The sequence below is a fragment of the Triticum aestivum genome, chromosome 2D, assembly GCF_018294505.1.
Source record: "Triticum aestivum cultivar Chinese Spring chromosome 2D, IWGSC CS RefSeq v2.1, whole genome shotgun sequence".
Classification (NCBI taxonomy): Eukaryota; Viridiplantae; Streptophyta; class Magnoliopsida; order Poales; family Poaceae; genus Triticum; species Triticum aestivum.
The window spans coordinates 537,415,016-537,430,826 of NC_057799.1; the positions used below are offsets into that span (position 1 = coordinate 537,415,016).

The 15,811-nt window shown below is 46.5% G+C and overlaps 1 protein-coding gene across 1 annotated transcript; it reads left to right on the top strand.

The window, feature by feature from the left end:
• Positions 1 to 12,800: 12,800 nt before the first annotated feature.
• Positions 12,801 to 13,484, top strand: LOC123049847 (uncharacterized). The gene has a single exon (XM_044472713.1). It carries the CDS (start codon positions 12,801 to 12,803, stop codon positions 13,482 to 13,484), a length of 684 nt encoding a protein of 227 aa, XP_044328648.1.
• The last annotated feature ends 2,327 nt before the right edge of the window (positions 13,485 to 15,811 follow it).

Here is a 15,811-nt window from a genome sequence, read left to right on the forward strand (position 1 = left end):
CGCCCGTCCCGGCAGGCTCAAGAGACTTTCACTTGTGGACGTTCGTATATCAGACATCTCGCTTGAAAGCATCATCCACTCCAGTTGCCCCGCACTCCGGTGCCTACTGCTTACTTGGAATATGGAAAGCCGCTGCATAAGAATAAACTCGCGTAACCTTGTAAGCATTGGAATTCACTGTGGACATGGCGAACTTGTTATAGAGGATGCCCCGTCACTTCAGCGGTTGCTTAACGATATTCTCAGCAGCAACTTGCAGATAACTATCATGTATGCACCTAAACTGGAGACTGTGGGCAAATTCCATGATTTTTTCTCTAAATCCAAGGTCACGCGTAACCCTACAGTTATCCAGGTACCTAGTTTTCAGCTGCATTTGTCCGAGTAAAAAAATTTCATGTAATAGAACCTTTTGTTCAATTTTTAAAATCGTTGTGCATGCACCATGCAGGGTTTGCCGGCAGTCAGCCTGTCAACAGTGCTTCAAACGGTCAAGACTTTGCTCATCAAGATGTGTTTTGAAGTGGACGTGGCTGTTTCCCTGATGCAATGCTTTCGAAGCCTTGAGAACTTGTTTATCGAGGTGATGATTCTCACACACATTGAAAGCCCATAACATGCATACTATACTACTTCTACTGTATGTCTTAAAAGGCTTGTCTTATATTCGTTTGTAAATTGATACACCCGTGGCTAGACATGTTTTAGTATTACATACACCCGTATCTACAAAAACAATCCAATAAATACCTTACACTGGATGCTCTTTCGACAGAATCTCTGTTTTTAGAGCTTAAGTATTTTCATTCTTCATGTACATCTAGGGAGGACTCTGTTGCGGAGAAACAAATACATGGCGTCGCAAGCACCGACCGTTTGTCAAACGAGATGACTTTCGTCTGAAGATAGTAACGCTGGATGAATATGAACCCTGGTTGGTAAACATTGAATTTGTGAGATTCTTTCTTTTGAGTGCAAGCAAGCTTGAGACCATGAGGCTTAACTATCGCTTCCACCAAGACTTCACGGAAGAATTTTACGAAAAGCATCAAAAGGATCTTCTGTGGCACAAAAAGGCTTCTGAACGTGCTCGCCTTATATTATCAGGAGTGTGCAAGCACCGGTTCTTTTATTTAAAACTCACGTGTGTTGAATACCTGGATTTGACGGACCCATTCAGATGTGACTGCTGAACACAGAGCTGGAGTAAGTTGTCCAAGCTTGCAGGGTTACATGTTGTTGCGCCCTTTTGAACATGCGTTTCGTCTGAACATGAACAGACAACCCTTGTAATATTTTGTACCGTCTGTAAGCTTGCCATAAAAATCCTTGATTAGAAAGTGTTGTAACTGTGCAAACGAAAGTGTTGTAACTGTGCAGACGAAAGTGTTGTAACTGTGCAAACGTCAATGTTTCAGCGGAAAGATTCTGAGTATTTTACCGTCACGACACTGACTCTTTGTTAGTATAGTACCATGTTCCCACTGATAATGAAATCGTCAGTGGGAACCTTTCCAATACCGAAGCAAGTACATGATTGGTAGGCCAATAAAACCGTGTGTCTCGTGACATGACGACTGTTCTTCGTCTTAAGGTCAGACATTGTATAGAAACTTCACAACCGTGCTTTTCTAACTGAGTATCAAGAAGGTTGGTACACGTGCATGTAGAGCCCTTACTTCAGCGCCTTCTGCGCACACTTTTCTACACCCAGAGAGGGTTGATGCTAAGTCAGGCCTGGAGAAACGCCACGCCCGTGCGTGTAGTGACTCCCCAACAGTGCCTCCGGCGCGTGCATCTACGTGCCTCCATAGCTGACATAGGCCATGACTGTTAGGTGCCCGTGGAGCCAGACGCCCACGGGTCCAGAGAGCTCACAACGGTGCCTCTCCAGCAGAGCATTCTCACCCATGCCTCTGCCACCACACTTTTGTGCATCCATTGGGCTGACACTCGTGCCTAAGAGGCTTCATTTCCGCGCCTCTGGTGTTTCAATACACGTGCCTCACATGACACTTGCCGTGACCCTTGTGATTGCAGAGAATACACACCCGTGCCTCCATAGCTGAGTATTCTGATCCATGCCTCTGCCATGGAAATTTTGTGCATTCAGAGGGTTGACAATCGTACGTGCCTGTAGAGGCTAGACTTCGGTGCCTCCGGAGCTTGCACCCTTGTGCCTCACGTGCCACGAGCCGTGGCTTTTACGTTCCCTTGGAGACACACTGCCATGGATCCAGAGACTTCACAAACGTGTCTTTTCAACTGAGTGTTCGTAGCCATGCCTCTGCCACCACACTTTTGTGCATCCAGGGAGTTGATAGCTGGCTCTATGGAGGCTTCAACGAGGTCCGTGCTTGTACAGACTGCAATTAGATGCCTCCACCGCCTGCACGCACGTGCCTCACATGACATTTGCCCCCGTGTCGTGGCGCCACACCCCCGTGTCTCTACAGACCGCACAACCGTGCGTCTCTAACTGAGTATTCAGACACATGCCTCTCCCACCAAACTTCTGTGTATCTGGACAGTTGATACCCGTGCCTCGCGAAGACGCACGGCTGTCGACAGTGTCGAAATCTTCTAGATTAGGTACGTATATATATTGTCGTCTTTATGGATCGTAAAACCCTAACCCTTTTCCCAGATCCACCGCACAGAGACCTGCAACAGAGGCGGCACGAGCTTGGCAATGGAGATGAAGAAGCGTGCCTCTAGCAACAAGAAGACGAGGTTCGCGGCTGTACCCGTGCCCTCTAAGATCGTTAAGAGGAGCGGCTGTGGCTCGCCCACTGGATCCGAGAACCATGTTGAGTCTGGTCCGAACCGCATCAGCGATCTTCCCAACGGCATCCTTGCCGAGATCATCTCTCGTCTTCCCATAAAGGAAGGCATGCGCACACAAGTGCTCGCATCTCGGTGGCGCCGCATATGGCGCACCGCACCACTCGATCTCGACTTTCGTGTGATCCTTGATACTTGTTCTACCAGATCTCTGGAAAAAATCTGTTGCCAAATCATCCGCGTTCTCCCGGGCAAGCAAATCGTCCAGGAAACATAGGTCGGAACTCAATGCTGACATCTTAGTTGCAACTGCCACGGAGAATCTGTCGCTGATGGCTTCAGTCTTCCTGTATCTATCCTCTCCGATCACAAGGGCCCGATTCGCCGCCTCTGCATCCCGAGAAGCTACCTCCAGTGCGAACCTTGTGGCGTCGATGAGTTGTTCGTGTCTCGGAATCTGGACCAACTCCAGGTTTTAGTGTTCTATCATATATTCCAAAAGTTCTTCTACCCAGGGCCCAGGCAAGCACGCAGAATCCCTTCTTCTATGTCGTCGCCATCGGCATCCATCTCGAGATTTCGCTCGTCTCTCCATACCATCACCTTCGCCATGTGCAAACTAGAAGATAATCTTGTAGAAATGCTTTGCCTCCCACTGCTCAGGAGACTTTCGCTGGTGGAGGTTTATATATCGGATGTCTCCTTGCGGAAGTTCATCCACCACGGTTGCCCTGCTCTGCAGTGCCTGCTGCTTGTTTGCAACAAGAAATTCTCATGTCTATGAATAAACTCAGCTAGGCTTGTAAGCATTGGCATTCGTTCCGACGGAGGAAAACTGATCATTGAGGATGCGCGTTCCCTCCAGAGACTGCTACATGATTCTATAGATGCACAACTACAGATAACAGTTTTGTCTGCACCTGTGTTGGACACACTGGGAAAAATTTCTGAATTACCCAACAAAACAAATATCGTCATTGGGACTACAGTTATTCAGGTACTGCCTCTGCATGTTACTTTGACCTGCATTATTCAAAAGCGCTTGAGATTCACATCCACGAGCTAATAATATCACTTTATGTGCTCAATGAAGGGTCTCCGCATAAGTAGCCTACACGCGGTGCTGGATTCCGTCAAGACCTTGTTTATCTCACAAACATGCTTTAATCTGGATGAGATTGTTGACTTGCTGCGATGCTTTCAATGCTTGCAAAACTTGTTTATCGAGGTGATGATTTCACACACGTTGAAAGCCACGCATAATATGCATAATATACTGGCACTAACTCTTAAGTTTGCTCTTCTCGTGTGTTTAGGGGGAGGATGGGATCAAAGAGGTATAACAAATGAATGGCGCCCAAAGCAGTGGGTGTTTCTCAATAATCACGACATTTGTTTGAGGACATTAACGCTGGAAGACTATGAAGTCACAGATGCAAACACTGAATTTGTGACATTCTTTATTCTCAATGCTAGGATGCTACTGACCATCAGGCTTAAGTTTGGCATGCGCAGAGATTTCACTCGTGAATTTTACAAATGGCAAGAAGAGGTACTGCAGATGGACAAAAGGGCTTCTAATTGCGCAGAGCTTAAGTTAACAACAACTTGCGAGCATATGCACATGGACTTAAGAAACACAGGTGTTGAATATCTGGATTTGCCAGATCCATTCAACTGTGGATGCTGAAAACGGGTCTGAAGAGATGTACTTGCTATATTGAATGAGTGCATTGTGTAAACATGGTCAAGCAATTATGTACATGCTTTCTGTTTTCAATATTGATCATATGTTTCTGGAACCAATGATAAAAGAAATCAGCTCACACAGATGCTCAAAAATCAAACTAGTATCCTCTTGTTTATCTCAGTTGCTTGGCATGAAATTCTGTCTTTTAAAAGCAACATGCGTCCACTGCAAACCTGCAACTGCTGCAACCGCGCCTCTCCGAAGGATGTCCGTGCACCCCACAGGAAACGAACGTGCATCAAGAGGTTGTGAAAATCAGACGTCCGTGTGAACACATCTCTGAAAACATTTGGAATGTTTTGATAATGACTTAAGGTCAGCAACGAACCTCCAATCACTTTTAGATGCTGGGTTTCCATTCTCATTATCATATTGAACAAAACTCATGCATCCGAAGAATTCGTCAAAGCGAAAGATTACGTGCCCCTTTTAATTGCAGACACCATGTCCCTCCGAGAGACCGTGTCAGAAATGAACAATTCGGAAAACAGTAGCACGGTCTTGCGTCATTTAAACATACACCCGTGCCTCTCTCAGTGAACAAGCAACTTAAAATGTTACGAAAACTGAGGCACTTCACTGCATTTTCATCTTGCATAACCGTGCGCACCGTGGCTTCACTCCACTGCCCCTCGGAGTGGCCGTGTCATGCGAAAACAACTAGGAGAACACAACTAGGAGTGGCCGTGTCATGCGAAAACAACTAGGAGAACACAAAAGACGTCTGTGCGTCGTCCGCATGTACAAACGTGTGCCAACTGCTTAAAGACCCCGCGTCTGTCAACGAACACGTCACTGAGAACATTTAGAATACAGAGGCCTTTCCGTGCGTCTCATTCTTATCCTTACAGGACGATGCGCACCATGGCTTCACGTCCCTGTCCCTCCAAGAGACCGTGCTAGGGAAAAATACTTCGGAAAATAGAAGCATGGTCGTGCGTCATGGACGTGCACAACCTGTCTCAGTGAACGCCTCACTGAGAAAATTTGGAAAACAGAAACAAAGCCGTTCCTTATTTGCATGTAAGTCCGTGCGTGTTGGGGCCATCAGTGCGTGCCTCTATGATCCTAATAAGCCAATAGTCTTGTCTTTGCCGCTGTATAGTTCTATTTTCTCTTAATTTCTATGTGAATTTTTTGCTACGATCTGTTTTCCTCTTTGTTGGTTTCGTCTCTCCGTGATTGAAAGCGACGCATCTGCGTTGTTATGCTAGGAATTGCCTGGAAATTCGTTGTGATCTAGACCAAATCAACGCAGTACGAGGCCGAACTTGTACACGACCCGTGCCTCTTAGGGGTGGGGTTGATTGGAAGTCGGCGTTTGTGCTTGAGAACGCTACGAGCTGCAGTGACCTACGGCGTCCAAGTCCCAGGTGAGCGATGAACTTCGCCGAGGGAGGTTGGTAGTTTAAATTGAAGCCCGTTAGGTCTTGCAAACAACGGCGGTGGCCGGAAGTCCAAGCGAGTGGCCAGACGTTGAGCTCTATTGCTTAACCGGCCACAGGGTGCTGGAGGTCAGCGTTTGGGGTGCTGTTGACTGGGAGTCGGCGTCTGTGCTTGTAGATAGCGTTTGGGGTCCTGTACGCTGGAGGCAAGGTTAACGTTGATGGATCACCCGTTTCAAATACCACCTAGCCACACATGTTCCAGTGGTTGGCGTCGGTAACGGTGGCGTATGGTCGCGGATGACGTTCTTGCTGGGTGCAACTCCGACGAATTTACATATAATTTTAATGTTACAAACACTCCTTTGAGCCGCCTGATGATAGACTATTGTTTCTCCTTTTTGCCTGTCTTGTCTTGAAATATACATTTGCTAAAGGTGCTTTTAAAACCAAGCAGCAGAAATCCTTTCACTGATTGACATTGACAACCAAGATTGTGAACTGCTCTAAAAATAGTCAATACTGAATTGTGATGAATTAAGCAACCATTTTTGGAAAATAAAATGCTGATTTAATTAAATTCATATTTCCTCTATTATTACATATCCCATATCTACTGTCCACCTTCTAATCAAAAGCTGTGCACATTTAGGAAATTGCTTGTGAATGACTATTTATGTAAAAATGCCAGTTTAGCCGAATAGTTTTTCAAGATAATAAAATTTTCCTTGTGTTGAGAATTTCATATAAACGTTGTTTTGCAACGTATACCAGGGGAAACCATGTGCTGTGATATATGTACCAACGTCGGTTGCTCCGGACTGGAGTCAGGCGTTCTTCACAGCGCGATAATAGTGCATCTTCCTCGATGCTTCAAGACATGCCTGGTAAGGAGAAATGTTTGCCACCCCATGCTACCCATCAGTTACTACCAACTAGTGTATCTTTCTGATGAAGGAAATAAAAGTTTCTACCATATTGTTTGAATGGAATGCCTACATTTAAGCAATTAATGATATGTTTTCAATTTTTGATGTACCTTGTTTTATCAAATAGCAACCTATTGAAAACAATTGGTACATATATGATAAGCGCTATCTGTCTTGGTTATACATGCCTGGTAAGATTTTTTTTCTTTCACAGTATGTGCCATGCTATTGTAGGCAGCAAGTCACTTCTTCAATCTATCGATGGAAAGAGGAAGCATTTCAAGAAGAAGGAAAACAAACAAATCCAGTACTGATCACCAACGAGGATCTGTCATACGAGATCTACATCACTGATGAACCTAACCGGTCTAAAATTCATGGACCTGGCTGGGAAAGTTAATTAGTGACTACGATCTTCATTATCGAGATCTAATCATCATAAACCTGGATACTGGGAGTCTGTCCATCGAGATAGATCTGAGACTCAGTGATTCTCGAGGAGGTCACAGGCCCCTCCCAAAACCATCACTAGGTAAGTGCACCAACTTCCATCCTGTTTTATCAACTACGTTTATCAGCATACTTTGGTGCTCCTACCCCTGTCCACTAAATTAATGACATACTTACAATCAAAGTTATTTTGAAAACATTTTATGCAATTCTGTTGATTATCATCCCAACTTGATCACATGCATTGAATTTAACCATTCATTTTAAACTTAAATACCGAGTTCATCTGTTTAAACAAATTTGTTTGAAAATGAGTTATTTTTTTCCATGTAGCTCTTGATTTTCTAAATGACTCGGAGAGGGAGTACATTGGGAAAACAGTGTTCGGTCGAGGCTTAAACCTCTCATATAGACAATTTGGACAGATGATATACTATGTGTTTGAGTCTGACGACTTCCCCACCATACCCTTTGTGCAGCGTCTAAACGTCACCAATGTCATAAATGGTCGTCTAGTTAGTCACTGAATATTTGTTTTGATCCACTGCCATGGTTTTGTTTGCTATTTTCAATGTTTTATGTCCTTGTACATTGATTTTATCTAGTAATCTCAGAACAATCTGCAGAGAATCCCGTCTGCCGTTGTGAGGCTTCTAAAGATGAACCTGGGATATCTACCTCAAAACGGTGGTATTAGCCTAACAGAGATGTATGATGCAATAAACATGAGCACAACGTACTCCATACGAACCGACGGCAGAATGGAGGTGACCGGTTTTTCAGATTTTGCCCGGGAAGCTCAGCTAAGGGTTGGTTCAATTGTCCTTGTCACAATTGAAAAGCGGTGGCCAACACTAGGAAACATGAAGCTGCTGCGGATGATAATCAACGACCTTTCCTAATAGAGCGTTGCCGGTGGCTATACTTCCTAGTTCAGTAATTTATGTCTGTTTGTTGAATAGCCTGTACACATCAGTTTTTTTATTTAGTTATGTCATGGTATGTAACTGAGCATATAATTATGTCCAAGAGGACGGTGGTGAAAATTCCTTGTCAAAGAAGGTGAAGCACTTACGTGGGTTAGTTTATTTATCTCTGATAATAATAAAAGGATTCGTTGAATAATAATGGAGGATGAATGGCTGTGGTGAAGTATGTTCCAGAATAGTTTAGTGACATTGCTAGCTCCGCACGTCAGTAGTATACATATTTTTCACTATGGTGCTCCGCAGAATAGCGTCATGCCAAGTAGTTTGTTGCGATGAGCTCAAGCATACACCTCTGCCAACCGCACAACACTTCTCCTAAAAACCTAGCGCCTTCCCCTATGGCTCAGTCACCTTAAACATCCATGCCTTCACATAGGTTCATGTCCGTGCCTCACGTAGCATCGTACTTGTGCCTCTAGCTATGCTACTCGCTGTATAAGTGCGTTTCGCAGCTGCATGCCCACGCCCCTTGTTTCTTCTCGTTGTTTCTTCCCATCTCGTACTTGCAACTATTTCAGACATGACCGTGCCTGTTGAGTCGGCACATTCATGACTCTCAAGACTGTGCCTCGACAAGAATAACGACCGTGCTTGTAACAGTGCAGCGTTAAAGGTGATCCATTCAGGACACATTAGGGACCACCTTGCCACTATTTCAGACATGACCGTGCATGTTCCGTCGTCACATTCATGCCTCTCAAAGTTAATTGAAAAACATTCCGGAGAAACAGTAACGGACGCCTATTGTCAATCCTCACTTCATGTACATTCGACGTTCATTCCTTCGTCACAAAAGTAATTGCTGTGCTGAAAGAACATGCGGTGCCCCCATGTTTGGTTTTGGTAATTGATGTCAATCTCTATGGACTAATGGTTGCCTTGAGTTATATTTGAAGGATTTGTCCATAGGCATTTCTTGAAGTCCATGTGTTGGTTTCAAGGAGTTTATGTGGTGACCAAGGTGTTATTAAGGAATTATCCAAAGATTGGTCATGTGAGAGTAGAACTTATTGCAAGCATGTCTTGAAGAAGAAGATTGTGTGATCATTCATGTTTACCTTCAAGACATCATCCAAATGAAGAGAGTTGGAAAGAGTCAAGGTTGATCAAGACTAAGTCAAGAGTGAATCAAGTTGATCAACACACAAAGCGCACAAGATGTACCGAGAGGGATCAAGCGATCCCATGGTGTGGTAAGCATTGTCGATTACGCTTTGTGTACTAACCCATGATCTTCGTGAGAGTTCTTTGTGGGGTTAGGTTGCGGTGTGCAAGTTCAAGTGAAGCATCATGAAGAGATCAAATGCTTGAAGCTTGCCGTCCATTGTGGCAACAATGGACTTGTGAAGATGTTGCGGTGCGCAAGTTCAAGTGAAGCATCATGACGAGATCAAATGCTTGAAGCTTGCCGTCCATTGTGGTGACAATGGACTGGTGAAGATGTGCGGAAGAGTGGCTCACCCATAGTGGAGTATGGGGGAGCAATCAACTAGTCTTCATTGAGCCAACACAACCAAGAAAGGTGGTCCAACTTGAGGGAGTCAAGATCGTCATCATCTAGCTCAAGTGGACCATGTGCAAGGCAAAGGTTTGCTCTTGATAGGTTTTCTATTTTACCGGTCTCATGATGGTAGTTGGGAGACCGGGTTATAGGATCGATTGCCGTACTATCAAGGGGGGGGGCTCTCGATGAGTAGCTTGATCGTATCGTTCATAGAGAGCTCAAACCATTGCATCCTTGCATCATCTTTGTTGGTTCTGGTTTGGTTCTTCTCTTTGTGAGTTTTGGAGCTTATGGTCATCTTAATGACAAGCTCGAGTTCATCGAAAACGGGGTTCACTCGCATCTTCTATGATGTTTTCGATGTTGGAGGTTATGCCGGTTCTTCTCGGTTGGAGGTTTCACTCCCCTGCCTCTTCTTACTATAACCAGTCGCTGTTTTGATGCTACTCGTCTTTCTCTATCCAACAAGCTTGAGTTTGCTCAATTCGGAGCTCATATGCAGAAGTTATGGCAGTCTTGGTTTCCTAGCGGTAGTACCGCGGCCAGAGCGGCAGTACCGCTTATCACCCCAAGCGGTAGTACCGCTGTCCAAAGCGGTAGTACCGCCTATGGCCATAAGCGGTAGTACGGCTACGGTTCCGCGCTGGTACCGCCTCGATTTTGGGTCTTGCATTTTTCGTGTCGAGTTTTGCAGTAGTTGCACGGCAGTAAGGCACGGCAGTTCCACCTATAAGCGGTAGTACCGCCCTGATGGGCGGTAGTACCGCCTATAAGCGGTAGTACCGCTCCGGTCGGGCGGTAGTACCGCTACTGCATTTTTGTCCCGTGTTCTGCTCCTCCAGCGGTAGTACCGCTGGGGTGCGCGGTAGTACCGCTTATAAGCGGTACTACCGCCCCAAGGTTCATGTTTGGTTGCTCCTTTTCCCTGATTCTTCCGCCAGAGCGGTAGTACCACTCGTGGAGCGGTAGTACCGCTCGTGTGCGGGCTGAGCACACTAACGGTTGGATTTTTCCCCTTCTATAAAAGGGGGTCTTCTTCCCCATTGAACCTTATCCTTTGAGCTCGTGTTCTTCCCCCATTGTTGACCTTCTTCGAGCTTGCTAACTCTCAATCCCTCCATGGATCCTTGCTAGTTTTTGAGGGAAAAGAGAGAGGAGATCTAGATCCACATTTCCACCAATCACTTTCTCCTCTATGTGAGGGGAACCCCTTGGATCTAGATCTTGGAGTTCTTGGTGTTCTCCTTCTTGTTCTTCCTCTCATTTTCTTCCCTAGCATTAGTTGCTTCGGTGGGATTTGAGAGAGAAGGACTTGGGCACTCCGTGTGCCCTTGCCATTGCATTTGGTGCATCGGTTTGAGTTCTCCACGGTGATACGTGGAAGTTACAAGTTGAGAAGCTTATTACGCTTGGGTGCTTGGTGCCCTTGAGCTTGTTCCTCTTGGGTGCTTGGGCGCCCTAGACGGTTGGTGGTGTTTGGAGCTCAATCATTGTGGTGTAAAGCTCCGGGCAAGCGCGGGGTCTCCAATTAGGTTGTGGAGATCGCCCCGAGCAATTTGACGGGTACCGGTGACCGCCCCCAAGGGTTGCCAAAGTGTACGGGTTCGGTGACCGCCCCCAAGGGTTGCCATTTGTATGGGTTCGGTGACCGCCCTCAAGGGTCCCTTAGTGGAATCACGGCATCTTGCATTGTGCGAGGGCGTGAGGAGATTACGGTGGCCCTAGTGGCTTCTTGGGGAGCATTGTGCCTCCACACCGCTCCAAACGGAGATTAGCATCCGCAAGGGTGTGAACTTCGGGATACATCGTCGTCTCCGCGTGCCTCGGGTATCTCTTACCCGAACCCTTTACTTACGCACTTTACTTTGTGATAGCCATATTGTTTCTTGTCATATATCTTGCTACCACTTAGTTGTTTATCTTGCTTAGCATAAGTTGTTGGTGCACATAGGTGAGCCTAGTGGTTGTAGGTTTTGTGCTTGTCAAATTAACCGCTAGGTTTATTCCGCATTTGTTCAAGCCTAAACCGTAATTATTTTAAAGCGCCTATTCACCCCCCCCCCTCTAGGCGACATCCACGATCTTTCACGTGCCTCTGCCACAGAACATATAAGTGTAAAATGATTATTCCTACACTTGTAAAACCCGGAATGCCCTGGATAAATGTCGAATCCCACCTTGCGGCAAAACCATGGAGGCCGGTGCTTCTCAGGAACACATCTGTGGCTTTTTGCGCATGTAGTTGAGTGCACGGCTATTTGTTCGTGCCCGTGCCTCGCGTAGCACCATAGCACGAATTGACGTCCGTGAATCACGTAACTTCATTTCTGTGCCTGACGTAGCATCGTATCTATGCCTCTACTTGCGCCTCTTGTTGTATAAGTGCTTCTTGAAGCTGCATATCCACGCCTGTCGTTGCTTCTCGTTCTTTCTGTCCATCTCGTAGCATTAGCTGCAATAGTGCCTCTGAAAAAACACATCACTGCTCCTACCAGCGAATGTATCACTGAAAACAATTGCCACTCCCAATGAATGTACCACGCCCGTGTGTCTGAGAGTTAAACCAGCCACTTCAAGCATGCTTCTCTTGGTCAGAGACTTGTGCCTCTACATACTGCCCCTGCATGCCTCACGAGATAAATTGTAAAAGTTAACATTTGACAGCAAACTACGCAAGACAGCGATCATCTCCCCGACTGGCTGGAGATACGACGGTTGCTAAAAACATAACTGCTGATTTTATTTTTATTTTTTATAAAGAAAAACCACGATCAAAAACCTAGGATGTGAACAACCGCACCACCAGGGAGATGAAACCACGATCCAGAACCCACGATGTGCACAACCACATCGACAGTGAGATCGTGCACTCCTTTGCCGCTTCCCCGCCCTTAAATTTAGACTTCCACCGCGGCCTTCTTACACACAAACAACAGAAATCGCCATTGCGCTCCCACTCATTGTTCCCCACGAAAAAGCAGGTTGCAGGAAGACCAACTGCTCCAGGCCATGGGATTCATCAAGGAATTCATGGAGGTGCAGGCCCGCGGCAACACCAAGTTGCACGTGATCCACACCAACGACTTGCACAAGGCGGCGACCACCATCAAGCAGTACGAGCGACACCTCGAATTCGAGCGCCACAAGATCGTCGGAGTTGATGTGAAGTACACCAACGACGTTGGCGAAGATCAGAAACCAGCCCTCGTCCAGCTCTCCGTCGGCAAGGATCATCCGGTGTTGCTCTTCCAACTGAGCGCTGCCGACAAGAACTGCACCAGGTTCAACAACTTCCTCGCCGACCCTAGATACACGTTTGCTGGCTTCTCCATCGACGGCGACATAGAGATGCTCGGGCGCGTCGGACTAGAGATCGCCCACTTCGTCGACATCCAGAAGGAATGGAGGGTGCCTACAGCTACCAAGCCTCTGGACTCCCTTGGGGATGTCTCGTGCATCCTTCTCCACGACTACTACAACAACATGAAGAAGAAGCTCACCAACGCAGAGCACCAGCGCTGGGCGCGCATGCCCCTGTCCATGAGGCACATCGAGTACGCGGCAAAAGATGCTTACGCTGCGTACGAGATATGGAGCCGCCTCACCATCATCCAGGAAGGCCTCCGCCGGGCAAAACTCAAGAAGGAGCAGACCAGGAAGCGCGCAAGGTCCTGGGCCGACTACGACTACTGAAGCAGGTGGTCCCGGCCATGAAAAGTAACTAGAAGATTGCTCATGCCATTCTAGATTTCCCGTTAGATTTGCTTTCTCTCAAGACTGCCGTTTACTTGTTCTAAATTTAGATTTGCTTGTGTCGCAGTTAACCTTGTAGTTTGCTTCCAGTTTACTTATCTTCTGAACAAGTTTATTTCCAGTGCAATGTTGCAGTTTTCTATTATTAGAATATATTGGCGTGAACTGAAAAATATAAACGCAGTACAAGTACTATACGATTAGCGTAACGCACAGAGCAGGTACACATAGCAATCCACAAACATGACGAGCATGCAATGCACTAGTACCTTTGTGGATGCAGCGTCGAAATGCAGGGACAACAATTACATAATGCTCCTAAAAGCAGTGCACAATGTTCTAACAAACCATTGCACACACAAATATTAAAAATCGTTCGTATGGAACACTTTGGAAAAACATTTTGAATACAGAGGTAGTTAGGCGTTTATTCTCCTTGGAAAACATTGCTTACGCCCGTGACCCTCGGAGAAGAACACTACAGAGGCACAGTTGTCCGTCAATAACACCAACTACTTAAAACACCCACGAAGGCACTTCGGTGCTTCCACTCCTATGGAGACCGTGCGTAAATTGACTTCACGTCCGTTAATGAGGCCGAATGCCTTCGAAGACACATGAAACTCATAGGCCATGGCCCCCGCAATGAAAACGTGTCAATGAAAGCTTCTTGAAAACAGAGGCACACCTTCACGTGCTTGCATCACGATCCTTCGCGTCCCTACCTCCCTTAGAATCACGTCCGTGCCTCCAGTTCGTCGGGTAAAACCATACCTCTGTCGTGCGTAACATGTTAAGAAAGTTGCTGACAACAAAAACATCAGAAAACTGAGCATTACGTCGACCCCGCTGGCACTAAACGTGACGTCACCGAAAACGCAGAGGCAGGAGCGTGCCTTATGGCCAGCTTCCGGCGTATCGGGTCTATGAAGATTTACTTCCTTCTTAATATGGGAGGTGACTGTCGCAGAGGCATAGGCTCCATCATTCACCTCCATGCCTCAGCAAGTACGACGACCGTGCTTGTAACTATAAAGCGTATAGGACACCTTAGAGACGACCTTGCAACTATTTCAGACATGACCGTGCCTATTCCGTCGGCACATTCATTCCTCTCGCAGTTAATTGAAAAACATTCCGGGAAAACAGTAACGGACGCCTATTGTCAATCCTCGCGTCACGTACATTCGACGTACATTCCTTCGTCATACAAGTAATAGCCGAGCCTCCGCCACAGAACATATAAGTGAAAAACGATTCTTCCTACACTTGTAAAACTCGGAATGCCCTGGATAAATGTCGAATCCCACCTTGCGGTAAAACCATGGAGGCCGGTGCTTCTCAGAAACACATCTGTGGCTTTTTGCGCATGTAGTTGAGTGCACGGCTATTTGTTCGTGCCCGTGCCTCACGTAGCACCATAGCACGAATTGACGTCCGTGCAATCACGTAGCTTCAACTCCGTGCCTCACGTAGCATCGTGTCTGTGCCTCTCGTTTCGCCTCTAGTTGTATGAGTGCTTCTTGCAGCTGCATGTCCACGCCTCTCGTTGCTTCTCGTTCTTTCTGACCATCTTGTAGCGTCAGTTGCGACACGGACACACAACAGTGCCTCTGAAGAAACATATCACTGCTCCTACCAGCGAATGTATCACTGAAAACAATTACCACTCCCAATAAATGTACCACGCCCGTGTGTCTGAGAGTTAAAGAAGCCACTTGAAGCATGCTTCTCTTGGTCAGAGACTTGTGCCTCTACATACTGCCCCTGCATGCCTCACGAGATAAATTGTAAAAGTTAACATTTGACAGCAAACTACGCAAGACAACGATCATCTCCACGACTTGCTGGAGATACGACGGTTGTTAAAAATATAACTGCTGATTTTATTTTTATTTTTTATATAAAGAAAAACCACGATCTAGAACCCACGATGTGCACAACCGCATCGACAGTGAGATCGTGCACTCCTTTGCCACTTCCCCGCCCTTAAATTTAGACTCCCGCCGTGGCCTTCTCACACACAAAGAACAGAAATCGCCATTGCGCTCCCACTCATTGTTCCCCACGAAAAACCAGGTTGCAGGAGGACCAACTGCTCCAGGCCATGGGATTCACTAGGGAATTCATGGAGGGGCAGGCCCACGGCAACACAAAGTTGCACGTGATCCACACCAACGACTTGCACAAGGCGGCGACCACCATTGAGCAGTACGAGAGACACCTCCAGTTCGAGCGCCACAAGATCGTCGGAGTTGATGTGAAGT

What these genes read in the sequence shown, in the direction of transcription:
- LOC123049847 (XM_044472713.1), top strand. Translation starts at nt 12,801, where the DNA reads ATGGGATTCATCAAGGAATTCATGGAGGTGCAGGCCCGCGGCAACACC.